Source organism: Castor canadensis, chromosome 17 (assembly GCF_047511655.1).
Source record: "Castor canadensis chromosome 17, mCasCan1.hap1v2, whole genome shotgun sequence".
In the NCBI taxonomy this organism is placed as follows: Eukaryota; Metazoa; Chordata; class Mammalia; order Rodentia; family Castoridae; genus Castor; species Castor canadensis.
The window spans coordinates 10,076,587-10,096,394 of NC_133402.1; the positions used below are offsets into that span (position 1 = coordinate 10,076,587).

The 19,808-nt window shown below is 46.4% G+C and overlaps 1 protein-coding gene across 4 annotated transcripts in view; it reads left to right on the forward strand.

Annotated features, from left to right (window-relative positions):
• Snx29 (sorting nexin 29) overlaps positions 1-19,808 on the forward strand; it is a 459,033-nt gene that overhangs the window by 379,631 nt on the left and 59,594 nt on the right. For 3 of the 4 annotated variants that reach the window (XM_074060013.1, XM_074060014.1, XM_074060015.1), the window contains one exon: positions 14,306-14,446. In XM_074060013.1, the coding sequence (XP_073916114.1) occupies positions 14,306-14,446 (141 nt within the window). Of the gene's footprint in view, positions 1-9,740; positions 10,046-14,305; positions 14,447-19,808 lie in introns of those variants that run through there. The other variant, XR_012443245.1, reaches the window with a different exon arrangement.

The following is a 19,808-nucleotide window of genomic DNA, read 5'->3' on the forward strand; positions in this document are numbered from 1 at the left end:
GTATACCGCCCCCTGTGGCTGCTGGCCTCCTGTGTTGCTTCCTGTCCTATGCCCCAAGACATAGCTTTTGTTTGTTTGTCTCTGCTTCGGGTGATATATAGACTGCTTTGAGCAGGCATGTTGTTCTTGTTACTCTTGTTATTCATAGGTAGCTTTTTGTCAAGTAAAGTGGTTGGCTTTCAACACAGTATTAGAGGGTTGATATCCTCATTTTACTTCAAGACAAGAAGTTTAACATACTTAAGGCCATATAGCTAATGAGAACATCAAATCTAAAAGCGTAGGAAATCAAGATTTGGCCCCAGGGAGCCCAGTGTGCAGACTTTCCTCATGATTGCTGCCCTGGCCCCCCTGCCCACCTGTAGTATGTTTCCCAGCCAGCACAGGTACCTCTTAAACACGGCACTCCCTGGAGCAGGTTAGACACCTGTGAGCCCTTGTATGGCACTGTCACAGGTGGCTTTGCACACATTCCTGTGACTGGTGTCTCTTGCTCGTGTACAAGCTCTGCATCAGCATGTGCTCACCTGCTTCTTCTCTCCAAGGCCAGGAGAATGTGTTCTGCTGTTGAAAGTCACCTGCTGTGCTAGCAGCTAGATCAAGGCTTTGTTTGGCTCTGGGGCTGCCGGTGGACACTCACCTCCCGTCTGTCGCAGCACTTCTATTTTGGGCTGAAAACCATTTGAACACCAGATCTTCCAGGAGTGTTTGCCTTTAAATGTGTTCAGATTGAAAAACCTCAGGCAGTTTGTGGTGTGGAAGTCAGCATGCAGACATTTGGGCCTGGATGCCCAGCACTGACTTCTGCCACGGGGCTGGCCTGATCGCTGCTCTCTGGCCAGTGTGGTCAACTCTGCATCCCCCTTTTCACTCATGGATGCTGCCTCTTGTTCCTAAATGACAGGCCTATTCCCCTCCTGGAGCGAGCGTTCTCTTGCTCCTGGTTATTACTGAACCTAAGTGGGCCTAACTGGTGGCAACGAGAGATGCAGAAAGGACACAGGATAGACAGACAGACAGAAAGTTGGGGTCAGGTGTGCTGGGCATTTAGATGGAGACGCACAGCAGCTTCATTGCTTTTTAATTCTCTTCTCTTTACTCTGCTTCTTATCTTTATTCTTTAAGGCCTTACTCCTTTACAATTCTTTAAAACCTTCCTTCTGAAGTCTTCTTTAAAACCTTGCTTCACTATTCTTCAAAACCTCTTTCCTTAGACTCGCACTGTCCCATGTTCTCTTCAGCTTTAGCAATTCCCCTTCAGCAATCCTCCCTTCAGCAATTCTCCTTCAGCAATTCTTTTCCCTTCAGCAATCCTCCTTTCAGCAATTCCCCTTCAGTCAAAAACCTCTCTTTATCAAAAAGCTTCATGTCCTCCTTCAGTGAGTCTTTTATACCCAGTGGTAAACGAAGTGGAACAGCAGTTCTAGGGGAGGGGCATGACATTGTAACAGGAGAAACCTGCGTTCCTGCTACTCTGAACATAAACAATTTAGGAAAAACACCTGAGCTGCATCTCACTTTCTTGCTCTCTTCTGTGGATGAAACTGTGCCAAATCTCAGCCTACATAAACATCTCAGGAAAAGCAGATGCTCTGCATCTTATGTCCTCATAGGTTTCTCCTACTTTGCTCTCCACCCACCCTCCTCCTTTCTTGGTAGTATGGGGTTTAAACTCTGAGCCTCTCGCTTGCTAGTTAAGTGGTCTACCACTTGAAGCACACCTCCAGCCCCTTTTGCTTTTGTTATTTTTCAGGTAGAATGATGTACTTTTTTCTGGGCCCATTTCAGATAGCAATTCTCCTACTTCCATGTCCTGAGCACCTGGGATCACAGGCATATACCACCATGCTGAACTTGTTTTTTGAGATAGGGTCTCCCTAACTTTTTCCCTTGGGCTGACCCTGAGTGGTGATCCTCCTATCTCCACATTTCAAGTAGCTGGGATTACAGGTGTGAGCCCCCCACAACTGGCCCCCTTCTTTAAATGTTCACACATGATCATATCTTTTCAATATCTCTGTATTTTAACATTCATCCAGTTATGTCTGGAGAGAAGAGGGAAGGTCAGAGATGCATTGTTTTCACAGTGTGGGGACCAGAGTTCCTACGTACCTGACAAAGATCATTTAATTTCTCTATTACCAAAGTTAGTATTCAGTAGAGGAAAGCAATTTGGAAAACTTGAAAAACTAGAAAGAAAATTAAAATCTACCAGCATTCAGAAATAACACTCAATGCTTTGATTTGTTCCTGGTCTTAGTTCTGGAATATAAGTGCATTACTTACCAGTGTATCATCCTATGTCCTGAATTACATCATTTCAGAATAAACAGAGGTCTATCCCTGTGCTCCCCCTACATCCACCATCACAGGAAGGCTTGGCTGGTTTTCTCATATCTGAAGAGAGGTGCAGAGGCTCTCCTACTTCCCAGTGATGCAGCCAGTGTCTAGCAATGAACATGACTGAGGGGCACCATGAGCATGACTCAAGCATCCCCTGCAACACGTGTGTGCAGCCCCATCCATATGGCTCCCCAGGGCTTCCCTCAAGTGTTCTCAGGGACCTGCCCCTCGTGATTCTCTTTGTGGCCCCTGCTGCTTCCACCCAAGCTGAAGACGACCCTCATTAAGGATGCCGGCCTCCTGGGCACAGCTGCCCACAAGGGCTCTTTGTCACTTTGACTTGGGGAGGGGGCAGGGTGTCGTGCTTTCTCCCCTTTGCTCTTTCTATCTATAACATCTGCACCTGTGTCTCAGTCTCATGCCTCCCCAGCACTACCAACACCGGCTAGAACCTTTTGTTCTCTCTATCATCTTTTTTTTTAATTGAATTAAATTGACCAATGAAAACTATATGCATTCAAATGTGAACAACTTTCTCATGCATGTATACATTATGTAAACTACCCCTCTAGCTGGGGGGATGAGGCCCCTGCAGACCTGCAGGCAGGACAGTGTCAGAAACTGTGGCCACCACTCACAGCTGAGTTTGTAGTCTTTGACCAGCACCACCTCATCTCACCCTGCCAGCCCTTGGCAATCTATGCTCTGCCTCTGTGTTGTCACAAATAGCACAATTCCCTTATGGCTGGGTAATGACTGAGTTGTGTTCCACATTTTCTTTTCTTGAGACAGGGTCTCCCTGTCTAACCCGACTGGCCTGGAACACACGTCCCCTGCTTCCTCCTCTCGGTGCTGCAGTCCCAGGGCGTCGCCATGCCTGCATGAGCCACACACTCTATCCTTTTTCTCTTCAGTCATTTTTTGTTGTAGATGAAACATCCCTGCCCAGCCCACCTCCTGCCTTTGTAACCCTCATGCAGCAGAAAGAGCCATGTGACTTTCCTCCCGCTCTTTCTCCATTTGAAACTGGGCCCACCTGTGGGATTATTTGCATTGGGTTCAGGGGCTTCCTGGACCACTGAGATCCAGGAGGGCCTGGTTTTGTTTTCTCAGCTAGCCCTGAGCTTGGTTCAGAAGAGACCACCTGGCGGTTACCCTGAAAAGGCAATGCCCAGTTCTGATGAGGGAAAGAGATGTGAGTAGGGGCTAAAAGGAATAGCACCTAAGGTCCAGATCTCATCCCCTTCAAGGCCCACAAACTGAGCAGTCAGGAGGAGGGTTGGTCTTTGGGGCCCACTGGCTGTGCCGCTTTGAGATCTTCAGATTGGTGTTGGACATCCAGGGAAGGCAGAGCCTGGGCCGGAGCCTGGTGAGCAAAGCCAAGCACTGGGATAGTCTCCCCGAGACAGAATGTCTGTCCATCTGCTGCGTGGGTGAAGGTCGCACTGCTGGACCAGGTGGAGCAGAGGGTACACCAGGCTCATTGCACTTCTAAACCCTTATACTGAGTCCTTCTTCAAAAGGCCTTTGGGGTTGTGCCAGCAATTCTTAGTAAATAACGCCTTTCCTCCTTTACTGTCTGCTCATTTACATAACCCAGTGAACTGCGAAGCCGTTTTTCTTCAGCTAAGTTGTTCATCTTCTTCTCAGAATTTGGCTGTTATAATATCACTCCGTCAGCGTGGGCACAGTAATTCAGGCATTTTGATGTAGCTCTGAGGACACTCATAGTTAATAACACATGAAGCCATTTCATTAAAAGGAAAGTTTAGCTAGGATACATTAACACGGGCCACGAACCAAAACACAAATCATTTCACTCTTCAGCTATTAAGGAAGTAAAATGAATTAGTAACCTAAAGCCATTTTTAAAAGAATCTTTGTTATCGTAGTATCACCGGACTGTCTTTTCATTTAACAGCCTCATAAAGAGTGTGGGTGCCCTGCGGTTTATGTTGCTGCTGTCGTCAGGATGGGAGGATGCGGCTTGGAGCCCAGAATAACTGAGTCTTCTGCTCACTCCCGGCTCGGCATGTTTTTCAATTGCTTCTAACTCTGGTTTAAGGCATATAGAGCTGCATGGCTTTAGAGAAGTTTTTATGTGAAATGTCTGGCACATGAAAGGAAAGGTATTTCTAAATAGTATATCATTTGTAAGTCCTGGAAAGTTATGGTCATCCTTGCTTTCACTCTTAAACATTATACCAAGCAAAAATGAAGTGCGTAGCTCTGAGGGGCTGGTCTTGGGATAATACAGAGGTTTCACAAAGTTGGAAATGGAGAAGGAGGTGTTTGACACATGCTCAGCAAGCAAGGGCAGCTCAATGGTTTGACTCCACACCAGCTGCATGTAATTGAGTCTTTATCTGCAAGTTGTTGTGTTCAAGTTCAAGTTTATGGGCTTCTCTGTGGGGTCTGATCCCCGCAGAGGTTTACAACGCCCATCAAGTATCTCCTATGACGTCCTCCTCCTGAAATAGCACTCTGCCTTGGATGCCCGTGCTGGTGTGACAGGGCTGTATAAATGGCCGGCCATTTTGTCTGTGTGCCTGGAGGCCTTCCCGAGAAGGTTGTGCCCTGAACTCTGCGGCTCTTGTGGAGCGCTCTGAACGCAGAGGGGACACTGACTGCCCAATCCACAGCCTGTGCCTTGTGTTTGTGTTTCCTCGCCCGCCTAGCACTTGACAATTAATTAGGCATGGTAATTACCTGCTTTAATTTTGTGATTGCACATCCTATAATTAGCCCTAATTCTGTAATGGGGAATTCATGTACACAAAGGCAGAGGATGATGGAGGTGACGGGGTTGCAGCATTAACAGCTGCCATTGCTTACTGCCTGCAGGCGCGGGCACTGACCTGCACTCACCGCCACCAGCGAGACTGACCCCATCCCCACTCTGCAGATGAAGAGGCTGAGATAGGGAAGAGCTGGGATGTGAGCCCAGACCCTTCCAGGGCACAGGCCGTGCCCTGTCACTCTGCCATCCGCCCACGTGCTGTGGGGTGGAAAGGCCTGAGCCTGTGCTCGACAGGACAGGCCTTGAACCTGGGGCTTCCACCCCTGAAATAGGCTCATATGTCTTCATCCTCTCCCTCCCCTCCCCTCCACGTGCAATAACTCTTACTCTGGAACATCCACCACTTGATCCTTGGTGTGTTGATAGATGTACAGGATGTTGCCCAGCCCATAGTCCCCCAGCTGCCAGGCGTGGCTGTCAGCACGGCCCTCAGTTAAGAATGGAGACTTGGAGACTTGGACAGGTGACTTACCTTACCCAGGACCACATGACTGGCAAGAAGCAGGGCTGAAATTGGAATTCGGGTCTGCCCAAGGCCGGAGTCCAGTCTCTGTTTCCCTTTCAGGGCTGAGGTCCAGCGGTCTCAGGGGTGCATGTCACCCACAGAGCCTTGAGTCTCAGGCACCACCACTGGCCCTGTCCTCTGTCTGGATTAGATGCCTAGCCCCAGGAGTTAGCAGAAACAGCTTCTCCTGGCATGGCGAAGGCATGCTTTTCACTTAAAGTTCAGGACCACCGTGCGAAGCATTTACATTCAAGTAGCTTTCACTGTGTCTGTTCATATGTAAACACTGCCCACATGGAGAGGCAGTGCATGTCCAACCCCAGAAGGTTCCTTTGTGCCCTGTGTAGGAACCCTTGCCTGTCCCAAGGCAATGGAGACATTCTGCTGTTTTCTCCTAGTAGCTCAGCCATTGTACCTTTCACATTTACGTCTGTGATTGTCCCAAAAAATGAGTGCCAAAGCCATGTGTCTTGAGTACGCATAACTGATCCTTATTCGTAGGAGCTCAAAAGGTAAATACTGGTGACAGGACAAGCACAGCGGAATACTATGCAGCAGTGCCAAAGCACCATGACTACAACATACAGCAACACAGATGCATCTCACAAATATAGCATTGCAGAATAAGACCAGACACAGTGGAGCACTTGTGGTATAACTGTTTATATGAAGTTCAAAAACCAGTAAAAGAAATACAGGGGAGAGAATGCAGCATAGCAGATGAGTGGTATCAATGAGTAAGGGCAGGAGGAGCCCATGATGTCCAGAGATGTCCTGAGTCTTCTCAATGGAAGTGGCCCCTGGACCCTGTCTGGCCCAGCATTTATGATAGATTCCATTCACTGATGGACTGAGATTTTTGTTCCTCCCCACCAACTTCCCCTTGCCTCTCCTGTTCCACAGGCATTACTAGGGCAGTTCTTCCCAGGGGAAAAGAGATCTCAAGATGTGAATTTCCTCTTCAAACAGCAAGCAGAGGGTTTGCCTGACTCCTGCTTGCAGATATTACATTCTTATTTCATTTTCCTTTTGCTGAGTCAAGGCGATTAGGCTTCAAGTGGCTTTTTATTGCTTGTTTTAAAAGGGAGCTCGGTAGTGTCGGAAGAGGTTGACACTTTGTGTCCCTTCAAGGAATTATTATCTTTATGGCTGAAGCAAAGGGAATCCTGGCCAATCAAACTTAGTTTCTAAGGGGGAGCCTTTCAAATGAAAAAAATAACCCTAACAGTTTTCCACATAGCTCTTTTAATTCTTCAGTGAAATAAATCCATGATGGGGTCAAGCTGCAACTTATTTTGCAATGCAAGTTTCCCAGCTTGGATACTAAGGCATTCTTATTGGGGATTGACTGTTGGGCCTTTCTGGCAATTTCGAGAGCATTAGATTACATTGGATCTGAAGGGAGAAGAGCAAATGAGGAGGTGAGATTGGAGGCTGTGGCAGCAAGCAGCCACTCTGTGATCACATGATCTGTCCGGGAATGGATGCTGGGGGCACGGAGGAATCCTTTATAACCCCCGGTCACTGCTGCAGGGTACAGCAGAGCACAGTGTGGGGCATTGGGTTCAAGTCCCTTATCTCCCCATGTTTGCTCATTTCATCTGGCTCTATGGTTAACACTCGGAGCATCGTCATCTCTCTGAGTGTTAACCATAGAGCTCAGGGCCATCAGTGTCCATGCAGCAGCAGAAAGGAGAATGTAGTGCCTAAGTGTCAGTCGTGGACAGTCTCCAGGGCCTCTGGACTCTACAAGTGTAGCAGAAGTTGGCAACAGAAATGCCCACTGGCCACTTTCCACCATTGAGAAGACCTTGGGCTACTGATGGTGGCCACAGCAGGAGTGTGGTCATGCTGCCCACGATGGAGGCACCCAGAGCTGCTGTCCTCCACCCCTGCTGTCCCCAGCTCCCTTCCTCCATGGCTGGCCAGCTGCCTTGCAGATAGCAGAGCTCGGCGCTCAGAAGGACAGGCAAAAAGAATGGTTTTGCTGTTGCCTTTCTCCTTGGAAACTGAATTTTCCTAAAGCAGGTTTCAAAAGCTCAGACCTCTGGCTGGTCCTGTGCACCTGGAGCCTCTCCAGGGAGACTCACATGACTGCAGACTGGGCAAGGCCAGGGAGTGCTTTGCACTGGCAGATGAGCTGGGAATCCTGACGACCAGAAGCTCCTCGGACATGCAGGAGGTCTAGTTCAGGCTGGTGTTTTGGTTTGTTGTGTTATTAGCATATGCTAATGGTACAAAGTGAGAGGCTTCATTGCACTATTTCCATACATGCCTGTACTGAACTTTGATCACACCCTCCTCCATCACTCTTCCATATTCCCCTTCTCCTTTCTTGTAAATGGGTTTCATCATAACCTTTCCATACGTGCACACAAGGTACTTTGATCATGTTCTCCCCCGTACCCTTTCTTTAATCACGTCCTCCCCAAATAATCCTCCTTCATGCTCATATCCTTTTTTTAGATGTAGGTTCCACATATGAGAGAAAACAGGCTATATTTGTCTGTGTGAGTCTGGTTTATTTTGCCTAACATGATGATCTCCAGTTCCATCCATTTTCCTGCAAATGACATCATCTCATTCTTCTTTATGGCAGAGTAATACTCCGTAGTGTGGTTACACACCACATTTTCTCTATCTGTTGATGAGTACCTAAGCTGATTCCATAATTTGGCTTATTGTGAACGGTGCTGCAATAAACATGGGTGTGCAGGTATCTCTATTGTATGCTGGCTTTGATTTCTTCAGGTATAGCAGAGTCATAGGGAGGTCTAGTTTTAGTTTTTTAAGACTCCCGCATATTGATTTCCATACTGGCTGCAGTAATTTACATTCCCACCAATAGCACATAAGGGTTCCTGTTTCTCCTTGTGCTCACCAGCATTTGCTGTTGTTTATGTTCTTGATAGTAGCCATTGTGACTGGAGTGGAATGGAGTCAGTGTCGTTTTGATTGGCACATCCATATTTATTAGCCATTTGTGTCTCTTCTTTTGAGAACTGTCTGTTCAGCTCATTCACCCATGTAGTAATTGGATTATTCTTTTTGTAAATTTTTTGAGCTCTTTATATATTCTAGATATTAATCTCCTGTTGGATGAACAGTTGGCAAAAATTTTTCTTGCATTCTGTTGGCTGTCACTTCATTCTAGTGATTGTTTCCTTTGCTGTATAGAAACTTTTTAGTTGCATACAATCCAGTTTGTCAAATCTTTTATTTCCTGAGCTGTCGGAGTCCTGTATTGAGAAGCTGTATTGAGAGGCTGTATCCTCAAGCATTCTCCCTGTTTTCCTGTAGTATTTTCACAGTTTGCTTGCATTAAGATTGTTGATCCATGTTGAATTGATTTTCATACGTGGTGAGAGATAGGTTCTAGCTTCAGCCTCTGTCCAGCCTTCCCAGCACCATTTGTTGAAGAGGCTGTCTTTTCTTCAGTGCATGGTTTTAGTGCCTCTGTCAAGACTCAGACGGCTGTGGCCAGGTGCAGCCCCTGGGTTGCAGGAGCCCAATGTCACAGGACATGTGTGGCGGGGAGGAGAGGTGTTCCCAGTCCCTTTGTAGAACACCTCTTGGGAGCTTCTGAGAAGTACGGTGTTGTAGGAGTCACATGTGTAGGGCTTTTCAGGGGAAGGCTGCTACAATTTATATGTTTATTTTAAAACCTTAATGATGCAAAGTGTAATTTGTCCTGAGCCTTAGTGTGTGGTCAGCAGAAACCTGCATGCGTGTTCTTCACGAAGCAAGAGTCCCCTTACAGAGCTCAGAGGCTCAGGGTGATGTCTCTGTCAGCTCGGGCTCCTTAAAGGTTGCAAGAGTTCATGCTTTTGGCGAGGTTATGGTGACAAGGTTAGGGTGACTGGCACATTAATAATAGCAACAGTGGTGGCTAACACAGAGTGCCAGCATTCTGGTGAAGGCTTTTGAGAGTCTTTTTGTTATTGCACCCATATTACAGAGGAGTGCCCTGGGTGAGACTCGGGAAGAAGCAGGTTGCCTAGCACATGTCCCCAGTTAGTGGTGGAGATACTAACTTCTGGGCGGCTGCTGTGTTCATGAGCTAAATATGGCTATCCTGATGTCTCTCTGCAGCCTGCTGATCTCTGAGGAGACTAACGTGAAGCTGACCACCAAGCTGGGTGTGGTGACCACGCCTGTGATCTCGGCACTTGGGAGGCTGAGGCAGAAGGATGATGAGTTCCAGGCCAGCCTGGGCTACATGTATAGCAAGACCCCATCTCAAAAACCAAAATAAATAAATAACTGCTCACCAAGAACAGAAACTTCAAGAACCCCACTCTTAGCCAGGAGTTGCTGGCTCACGTCTGTAATCCCAGCTACTCTGGAGGCAGAGCTCAGGAGGATTGAGGTTCAGAGCCAGCCCAGGAAAACAGTTTGTGAGATCCTATTTTGAAAAGACCTAGCACAAAAAAGGGTTGGTGGAGTGGCTCAAGGCGTGGGCCCTGAGTTCAAGCCCCAGTAACACACACACACACACACACACACACACACACACACACAACTTTTTGTTACTTCCCAACAACAATGTAACCAGTAAATTACATTTTAATTGTTTGTTAGACACTTAACATGGCCTCTTCCCTGTTCTTAAGTCCATTGTGCAGTGTGAGTCCATTTAACCTTCCTGATAGCATTAGCATGTTTGTTTCCCCTGGAGGAAGAGGAGGCCCAGAGAAGGCAAGAGACTTTCCCGGGGCACACAGCTAGTGTGCAGCAGAATTGGGCTTTGAACCCGAGAGTCCTGCTGCAACTGGCGCGCTCACCTCCATACGTCACAGCTCCTCACTACTCACATCATTGGGACGGCACATCCTCTCCTCTCCCCTCCCTGTCCTGGTTGCCAGGTGTGTGACAGTCCCTCCTCCAGGTGTTTGCTCATAGCCTCCGTCCAGGTGTCTTCACCCACGCCAGCCATCTCTCAGAGCCCCCCCTTGGGGATATTTGTCACCCCAGCTCTAGGACTTGGAGAGGTTGAGCACATGATCTCTAAGGTTCTTTCGAATCCTATTTTTCTCATGTTCTGAATTCCTCGGTATCTAGGGTCCCTCATAGCAGAGGTACAACTAGGAAGAAGTTGGAAGGCCAAGGGATACCATGTCCAGGCTCCTTGTTCTGATCTGGGCATTCTGTACCCTGTTTCAAAGACCTGCAGGCAAATTGGCCTCATTCTGGTTTTAAAGACATTTCAAGAATTTAAGAAATTTAAGAATTTTACAGGCCCTGTGGCTTAAACCTATAATCCTAGCTACTCAGGAGGCAGAGATCAGGAGGATCGTGGTTTGAAGCCAGTCTGGGCAAGTAGTTCCATGAGACCCTATCTCAAAAAACCCTTCACAAAAAGAAAAAAGAAAGTATCTTACAGAAAATGCAGGAAAATTGGCACTGTTGTCCACGTGTGCCAAAGCAAGGAGCGGAGGCTAAAGTGAGAGGACTGTGGGGATGAGGTTTCCCTATTCCCAGGAGCTGGACACTCCCCAAGCCCATGGATGAGTGAGCTTCACTGGGAGGCAGGCCTTGAGGCAGCCAGCAGGGAGGACTGCAGACTGCAGGGGCAGCGAGGGAGCCATTGTGGTCAGGCTGAGTGTGATAGCTCAGAGGTGGCTGTGAAGGTAGGGGATTGAAGGCCTGGCACAGTCATTGGGTGTGGGGTTACAGAACAGGGCCTGCCCAAGTCAGTGTGCAGATTTCTGGCTTAGACAATGGAATGGTTCACTCCTGGAAGAGCAAAGCCCAGAGGAGGAGGAGCAGGCTTGCAGGCCAGCCTTGGCTTCAGGTTGGCGAAGGGAGAGTTAGGTGCCCACCAGGCTTGAGTCTGGGTGCAGAGTTCCTATCAGAGGTTTGGAAGTCATCCGCCTAAAAGCACAGAATACAGCCCTGGGGGTGGGAGGTTTAGGGGAGAAGAGGGACAGAGAAAGAAGAGCCACTCCTTGAGGTGGCCAAAAGAGAAGCGGGAGGGGGGAGAAGCAGTGAGAAGGTGAATGAATGCTATGAAAAATGCAGTCGGAATTTGTCACTCACATGAGAGATGCCAATTTTCATAATTAATAAAGAGATCTTTAAGATGTGTGTTACAGTTACTGATTGCAAATTGCAATCACCATTTAGCCCTGGAAACCTTACCCCATTACAGACAGGAAAATGCAGTTTCAAAGATTATGGCTAGGTGTGGTTGTGCATACCTGTAATCCCAGCACTCAGGAGGCTGAGGCAGGAGGGTCATGGGTTCAGGGCAGTATGGGCCACATAGTGAGTTCCAGGCCAGACTGGGCAACTTAGCAGGACCCTGTCTCAAAAAAATTTTTGTTCTGTTTTGTTTGTGCTGAGCACATTACCATTCCCAGCAGTACAATAGATGGGTGACTGGCACTTATGTCACTGAAGAGAACTCAAAGGCACTTACTGTCATTCAAGTGGAATGCCTGGAAATCCCCTAAGCTGTGCTGGGTTGTTTGCTAGTGGTTTATCACTCGGTCTGTGGAGATTTCCATATCTCCATGGCTAGCCATGCCTTTCCAGATGTCTTGGGGGTTAATGTATACCTGGCTGTTACAGATCACATACTTGTGAACCTGTGATATCCATCTGCCACTGCTCAAAACCCAGCAGCAAGACACCTTCCCAGACCTGCCTCCCCACTGTGGGCAGCACTAGCAACTAGGAAGTCCTTCCCCCTGTAGTCTCTACCTGCTGAAAGTCGCTTCCTCAAATCACCTGGGTCTTTCCTCTTCCTCCTGCATCCTCTCCAGGAACTGGGAGAGCTCCACTTCTACCCTTCTCAGCTGTGTCATCCTGCATGTTCTCTTTCTTCTCTGGCTCTGTATCTCTCTTTTGTGGTACTAGGGTTTGAATTCAGGACTTTGAGCTTTTGAGGCAAGAGCTCTATTGCTTGAGCCACACTCCAGCCCTTTTTGCTGTGGTTACTTTGGAGATAGGGTCTTGACTTTTGCTCAGGCCAGCTGGACCATAGTCCTGCTCCACACTTTCCCCTGTTGTTGAGGTGACAGTCATATGCCATGATGCCCAGCTTTTTCCCCTTGAGCTGGGATTTCACAAATGTTTTTTGTGAGAACCTCAACCCTCCTGATCTCAGCCTCCCTCGTAACTAGGTTTACAGGTTTGAACCACTGGCACCTGATTCATCCTCAGGGTTTTCTAACTTTCTTCCTTATTTTCAAATCATCCTGTAGGGGCTGGTACTTTTCAAGGTTTCAAGTGTGTACACACCACTTGGGGGTTTATTGAAATATGGATTCTGGGTCAGTATTTCTGAGGTGGAGCCTGAGACTATGTGATGCCCATGCTTTGCTCCAAGGGCACGTTGGGCAGCAAGTGATTTGAGCCTCTCAGAACACATCTCACACACCTTTTAGTGATGTTGAGGATCATGTGGGCTTTTGTGGTGGCCCACCTGCTCTGTTCACTTAGCTTGAATTTTGAACTCTTTAGTCTTCGTCCCATAGGCCACTCCTGTGCCATATCCTCCCATTTAACAAGGACCCAACATTGATGTGTTTGGTTTTACCACTGTGGGTTAGACTGACCCCTCTGGCCCTAGAGATGCCTGATGTCTGTCCTGAATATTTACTGCCCCCTTAGCTCGGGGGCTGAGTTTCACTCAACAGGCCTTCTGTTTGTCCATCTCCTACCACTGGAAACTTCTATCCATTAACTGAAATTCTTGGGTGTGTTTGCCTTTCTTCCTCTGGTCCATGGGGATATTGTGAAGATGCTTACCAAAGTTCAAAGATAACATTTGGGGGTGATGGGCAGCTTTCACGTAGAGGAGAATTCTTCACTCACATTACAGGTGCCTGTGTTTGTGGCTAAAGTGATTTTTAAGTTGTATACTGACACCCACTCATTATGAGTTATAGTAGCCTTTGTCATTCAGGGCTTCACTCTCTGGGCTGTTCTTAACTCGGGTAAGTTTTTAAAGTGCATTGATCTCTCTCTCACTTCTGTTTTTCCTTGTAATGTAACTGCTTCATGTCCCTGGGAGAGACCCAGGTCTGTAAAAAGCTGATGAATGAGCTCACATTTTCACCCCAGAGAACAAAGTGGGAGTCATGCCATGATTAACATAAAGGAGTTTTATGCCCCCATTGTGTTCCTCCCATCTACATGTGACCTTTGACCCATTGTGCAGATCTCAACTCTGCCCCTGTCTTCCTGTCCCAAACTGACCTCCATCTCATCTGTGTGGGGGTTGTGATCCCAGGCCTGGCCACCTTGCTTACACACCTGAATGCTGCTCTTGTTGAATATTTAGGGAGGTGCTGCTTGAAACACTGTTGTGTGTGTTTGGGAGAGAGTGACCAGAGGTGGAACAGACTCTCACCAGCACCTGTCAATGCTGTGTTGTGTGAGGGACAGCTTGAAAATGCACCTCCACTATTACTTGGGCTGTAGATCTCCGCTGATGTCAGGGAAATGACATACATCCCGTTCTGTCACTTGCCTGGTTGTGTCTTTTGTGTGCCCATTTGCTCATCCTTGTACTGAGTCCCGGTGTATGAGACAGATGTGGCCCCTGCTCTAACTGAGCTGCTTTCCATGGTGAACCATTGCCCAAATCTCCCATTGGCAGGAGGGTTTTAAGAGACTTGCCCATTGTCTTTCTTTTTCCTTGCTGACAGGTCTACATCCGGATAAAAGATGATGAGTGGAATGTCTACCGCCGGTACACAGAGTTCCGGAGTTTACACCACAGGCTACAGAACAAGTACCCCCAGGTGCGGGCCTACAACTTTCCACCGAAGAAGGCCATTGGAAACAAGGTATGCCTCTGAGGGGCACAGCCCATGGTCACTGCCAAGGCTTGGCCAGCTCATCTTCTTTCTCAGTCTCTTAGCTCAAAAGTGCCCTTTACAGAAAAGTTGCCTGGAATAAGAAAAATAGAAAAAAAGACAACAGCTACCTGTGACCCAGCTGCTGTTCTCATTTGGGTGCTTCCTTGTATTTCTCCAGGGTAGCAAATGCTTTCTAGACAGGGCCAGAGAGCACATGGTGTTAGCTTTGTGGACTCTGCTATTTCAGCAGTAAATACTCACCTCTGCCTTGTAGTGTGGATTCACCTGTATAGTGTGGACACAGATGGGCTTGGCTTTGCCTTAAAATTTCATTTTTAAGAATAGCCGACTGGGTTTGACTTATGGGTCACAATTTGCTGATCCCTGTTTTAGGTGGCATTTTTTTCTAGTTTCCAACCATGGTTGTCACGATACTTACTTATATGCACAGCTGTGGAGGAGTTTCTTTTATTATAGGGCCAATCCCATCATGGGGTATCATTTGTTTCCAGGTGTTCGTTTGGGTGCCCCAAAGGAGGTGCCAGCCCTCTGCATGCTCGTTCGTTGATTACTATTCATTTGTTCAGCAGTCGTTTATTGCACCTGTTACTTCTGCCTGTGCAAAGGGCTGGGCCAGGACTGAAGAAGACAGACATGGCTATAGGCCTGATGCAGCCTGTTCACTGACTATTGCAGCCAACTGGCATTGTTCTCTCCTCCCGTGTGGGTGAGGAATGGTTCCCCGCCTTGTGTGCATTGTGCGTGCCTGAGAACATTTACAAACCAGAGCATTGCTCCCCCCACCATCCCACTCTCTGCCCCATTTGCATTCTGGTTTAATGGATCTACGAGCAAGGCCTGCACATGGAGGGGCTGGACAGTTCTCAAGATTATTCCAGAATGTGCCAAGCTGGAGAATCCGCTCAAATAGAAGAAGCAGTTCAGCAGTCTCAGTATTTCAGCTTGAGGGTGCAGCCCTGTCAAATGAGGCAGGTCCTGACCCTTCTCAGGACATGAAACAAAATGGGGTATGCTGAGAACGATCCCTTTCCTGCACTGGTTCTCAAGTGTGCCACCAGCCAGCACCTGGGAGCTTGGTAGCAATGCATTCTGCTGGGGTTTATTTTTGCTTTTCTGTTGTGCGGTGCTGGGTTAGAACCCAGGGCTCCAAGCATGCTAGGCAAGCATTCTACCCCCAGCAAGAAACACACATTCCCAGCCCTGCCCCGGACCTGACTCACAGCTGTAAAGCTGAGACTGATGATCTAGGCTAACTGGGCCGCTGGTGATGCTGACACAAGAGGCAGTGTGAGGGTCACTGTCCTGGCACCCTCACAAAGCTGGGACACAGTCCAGATGCAATGGGCTTCCAGGCTTCTCTCTTCACTAGGCACCTTGCTACATCTCCTTGGGCTTTTGTTGTAGAAAAGCAGAGCACTGCCAGCCTTGGGAGCTCATAGGAGATCAATGCTATTGGCAATTATGTTCACGTGTAGAAAGGTTGCTGTGTTCAACCATTAGAAAGCTGGTCACCTTCATGTCAGCTGGATTGTAATTTGAGCAGTTTTAAAGCAGGTTTATCTCAGGCTCAGAATAAATCTGTCCTTTGTTTTTATATGTGGAAGACTTAGAAATTCTACACTTACTGAACAAGATAGTGGTACACACCTGTTATTCCAGCACTTGGGAGGCTAAGGTAGGAAGATTGTGAGTTCCAGGCTAACCTGGGCTACATAGCAAGACCCTGTCAGAAAAAAAAAAGGGAGTTAGGGAGATAAGAAATTCTACACTTACTCATAGCAAGGAGTACAATAATTGCTTTTGAAAAGAGGAGGGAAAATTATATACTGATTTAACCTATTAACTTGTAGGCTCTATCCAGGCTCTATCTATTAGGACTATCCAGATGTCTTAAAATGTCATAAAAAATTCTGCTTAGCCAGTATAGTATCAATGTAGATGCTCTCGTTTGCAGAAGATCATGTGCTGACTCCTTCATGGACTTGGCCTGTCTGCATCTTGCTAAGAAGGCTGTTCTAGCATGAGGCTGAGCTGAGGAGTCATGGTGTGAACATGCCTTGCTTTGTGTAATGGTTTCCTATTGCAGCTGTGGCAAGTGACCAGGAAGTGACCTAAAGCAACACAAGTTTATTGTCTTACCATCCTAGAGATCAGAAGTCCACAGTCAGTTGATGGGGCTATACTGCAGGTGTCGGCAGGCCCTGCCTCTTCAGGAGGCCCACGTGGAAGCCACTACTTGCCCTTCTGCATTTCAGCTCATGGTCCTCCTCTGTCTTGAAAGACAACAGTGATATCTCTCTGACCTCTGCTTCTGTCCCTGTCATCATGTCCCCTTCTCAGATTCTGACCCTCTCTTTTTTTTTTTTTTTTCATTTTTCTTTTATTATTCATATGTGCATACAAGGCTTGGTTCATTTCTCCCCTCTGCCCCCACCCCCTCCCTTACCACCCACTCCACCCCCTCCTGCTTCCCCCCTCAATACCCCGCAGAAACTATTTTGCCCTTATCTCTAATTTTGTTGTAGAGAGAGTATAAGCAATAATAGGAAGGAACAAGGGGTTTTGCTGGTTGAGATACGGATAGCTATACAGGGCATTGACTCACATTGATTTCCTGTGCGTGGGTGTTACCTTCTAGGTTCATTCTTTTTGATCTAACCTTTTCTCTAGTTCCTGGTCCCCTTTTCCTATTGGCCTCAGTTGCTTTAAGGTATCTGCTTTAGTTTCTCTGCATTAAGGGCAACAAATGCTAGCTAGTTTTTTAGGTGTCTTACCTATCCTCACCCCTCCCTTGTGTGCTCTCGCTTTTATCATGTGCTCATAGTCCAATCCCCTTGTTGTGTTTGCCCTTGATCTAATGTCCACATATGAGGGAGAACATACGATTTTTGGTCTTTTGAGCCAGGCTAACCTCACTCAGAATGATGTTCTCCAATTCCATCCATTTACCAGCGAATGATAACATTTCGTTCTTCTTCATGGCTGCATAAAATTCCATTGTGTATAGATACCACATTTTCTTTTTTTTTTTTTTTCATTTTTCTTTTATTATTCATATGTGCATACAAGGCTTGGTTCATTTCTCCCCCCTGCCCCCACCCCCTCCCTTACCACCCACTCCACCCCCTCCCGCTCCCCCCCTCAATACCCAGCAGAAACTATTTTGCCCTTATCTCTAATTTTGTTGTAGAGAGAGTATAAGCAATAATAGGAAGGAACAAGGGGTTTTGCTGGTTGAGATAAGGATAGCTATACAGGGCATTGACTCACATTGATTTCCTGTGCGTGGGTGTTACCTTCTAGGTTAATTCTTTTTGATCTAACCTTTTCTCTAGTTCCTGGTCCCCTTTTCCTATTGGCCTCAGTTGCTTTAAGGTATCTGCTTTAGTTTCTCTGCGTTAAGGGCAACAAATGCTAGCTAGTTTTTTAGGTGTCTTACCTATCCTCACCCCTCCCTTGTGTGTTCTCGCTTTTATCATGTGCTCATAGTCCAATCCCCTTGTTGTGTTTGCCCTTGATCTAATGTCCACATATGAGGGAGAACATACGATTTTTGGTCTTTTGAGCCAGGCTAACCTCACTCAGAATGATGTTCTCCAATTCCATCCATTTACCAGCGAATGATAACATTTCGTTCTTCTTCATGGCTGCATAAAATTCCATTGTGTATAGATACCATATTTTCTTAATCCATTCGTCAGTGGTGGGACATCTTGGCTGTTTCCATAACTTGGCTATTGTGAATAGTGCCGCAATAAACATGGATGTGCAGGTGCCTCTGGAGTAACAGTCTTTTGGGTATATCCCCAAGAGTGGTATTGCTGGATCAAATGGTAGATCGATGTCCAGCTTTTTAAGTAGCCTCCAAATTTTTTTCCAGAGTGGTTGTACTAGTTTACATTCCCACCAACAGTGTAAGAGGGTTCCTTTTTCCCCGCATCCTCGCCAACACCTGTTGTTGGTGGTGTTGCTGATGATGGCTATTCTAACAGGGGTGAGGTGGAATCTTAGTGTGGTTTTAATTTGCATTTCCTTTATTGCTAGAGATGGTGAGCATTTTTTCATGTGTTTTCTGGCCATTTGAATTTCTTCTTTTGAGAAAGTTCTGTTTAGTTCACATGCCCATTTCTTTATTGGTTCATTAGTTTTGGGAGAATTTAGTTTTTTAAGTTCCCTGTATATTCTGGTTATCAGTCCTTTGTCTGATGTATAATTGGCAAATATTTTCTCCCACTCTGTGGGTGTTCTCTTCAGTTTAGAGACCATTTCTTTTGATGAACAGAAGCTTTTTAGTTTTATGAGGTCCCATTTATCTATGCTATCTCTTAGTTGCTGTGCTGCTGGGGTTTCATTGAGAAAGTTTTTACCTATACCTACTAACTCCAGAGTATTTCCTACTCTTTCTTGTATCAACTTAAGAGTTTGGGGTCTGATATTAAGATCCTTGATCCATTTTGAGTTAATCTTGGTATAGGGTGATATACATGGATCTAGTTTCAGTTTTTTGCAGACTGCTAACCAGTTTTCCCAGCAGTTTTTGTTGAAGAGGCTGCTATTTCTCCATCGTATATTTTTAGCTCCTTTGTCAAAGATAAGTTGCTCATAGTTGTGTGGCTTCATATCTGGATCCTCTATTCTGTTCCACTGGTCTTCATGTCTGTTTTTGTGCCAGTACCATGCTGTTTTTATTGTTATTGCTTTGTAATATAGTTTGAAGTCAGGTATTGTGATACCTCCTGCATTGTTCTTTTGACTGAGTATTGCCTTGGCTATTCGTGGCCTCTTGTGTTTCCATATAAATTTCACAGTAGATTTTTCAATCTCTTTGATGAATGTCATTGGAATTTTGATGGGAATTGCATTAAACATGTAGATTACTTTGGGGAGTATCGACATTTTTACTATGTTGATTCTACCAATCCATGAGCATGGGAGATCTCTCCACTTTCTATAGTCTTCCTCAATCTCTTTCTTCAGAAGTGTATAGTTTTCCTTGTAGAGGTCTTTCACATCTTTTGTTAGGTTTACACCTAGGTATTTGATTTTTTTTGAGGCTATTGTAAATGGAATTGTTTTCATACATTCTTTTTCCGTTTGCTCATTGTTAGTGTATAGAAATGCTAATGATTTTTCTATGTTGATTTTATATCCTGCTACTTTGCTATAGCTATTGATGATGTCTAGAAGCTTCTGAGTAGAGTTTTTTGGGTCTTTAAGGTATAGGATCATGTCGTCTGCAAATAGGGATATTTTGACAGCTTCTTTACCTATTTGTATTCCTTTTATTCCTTCTTCTTGCCTAATTGCTCTGGCTAGGAATTCCAGTACT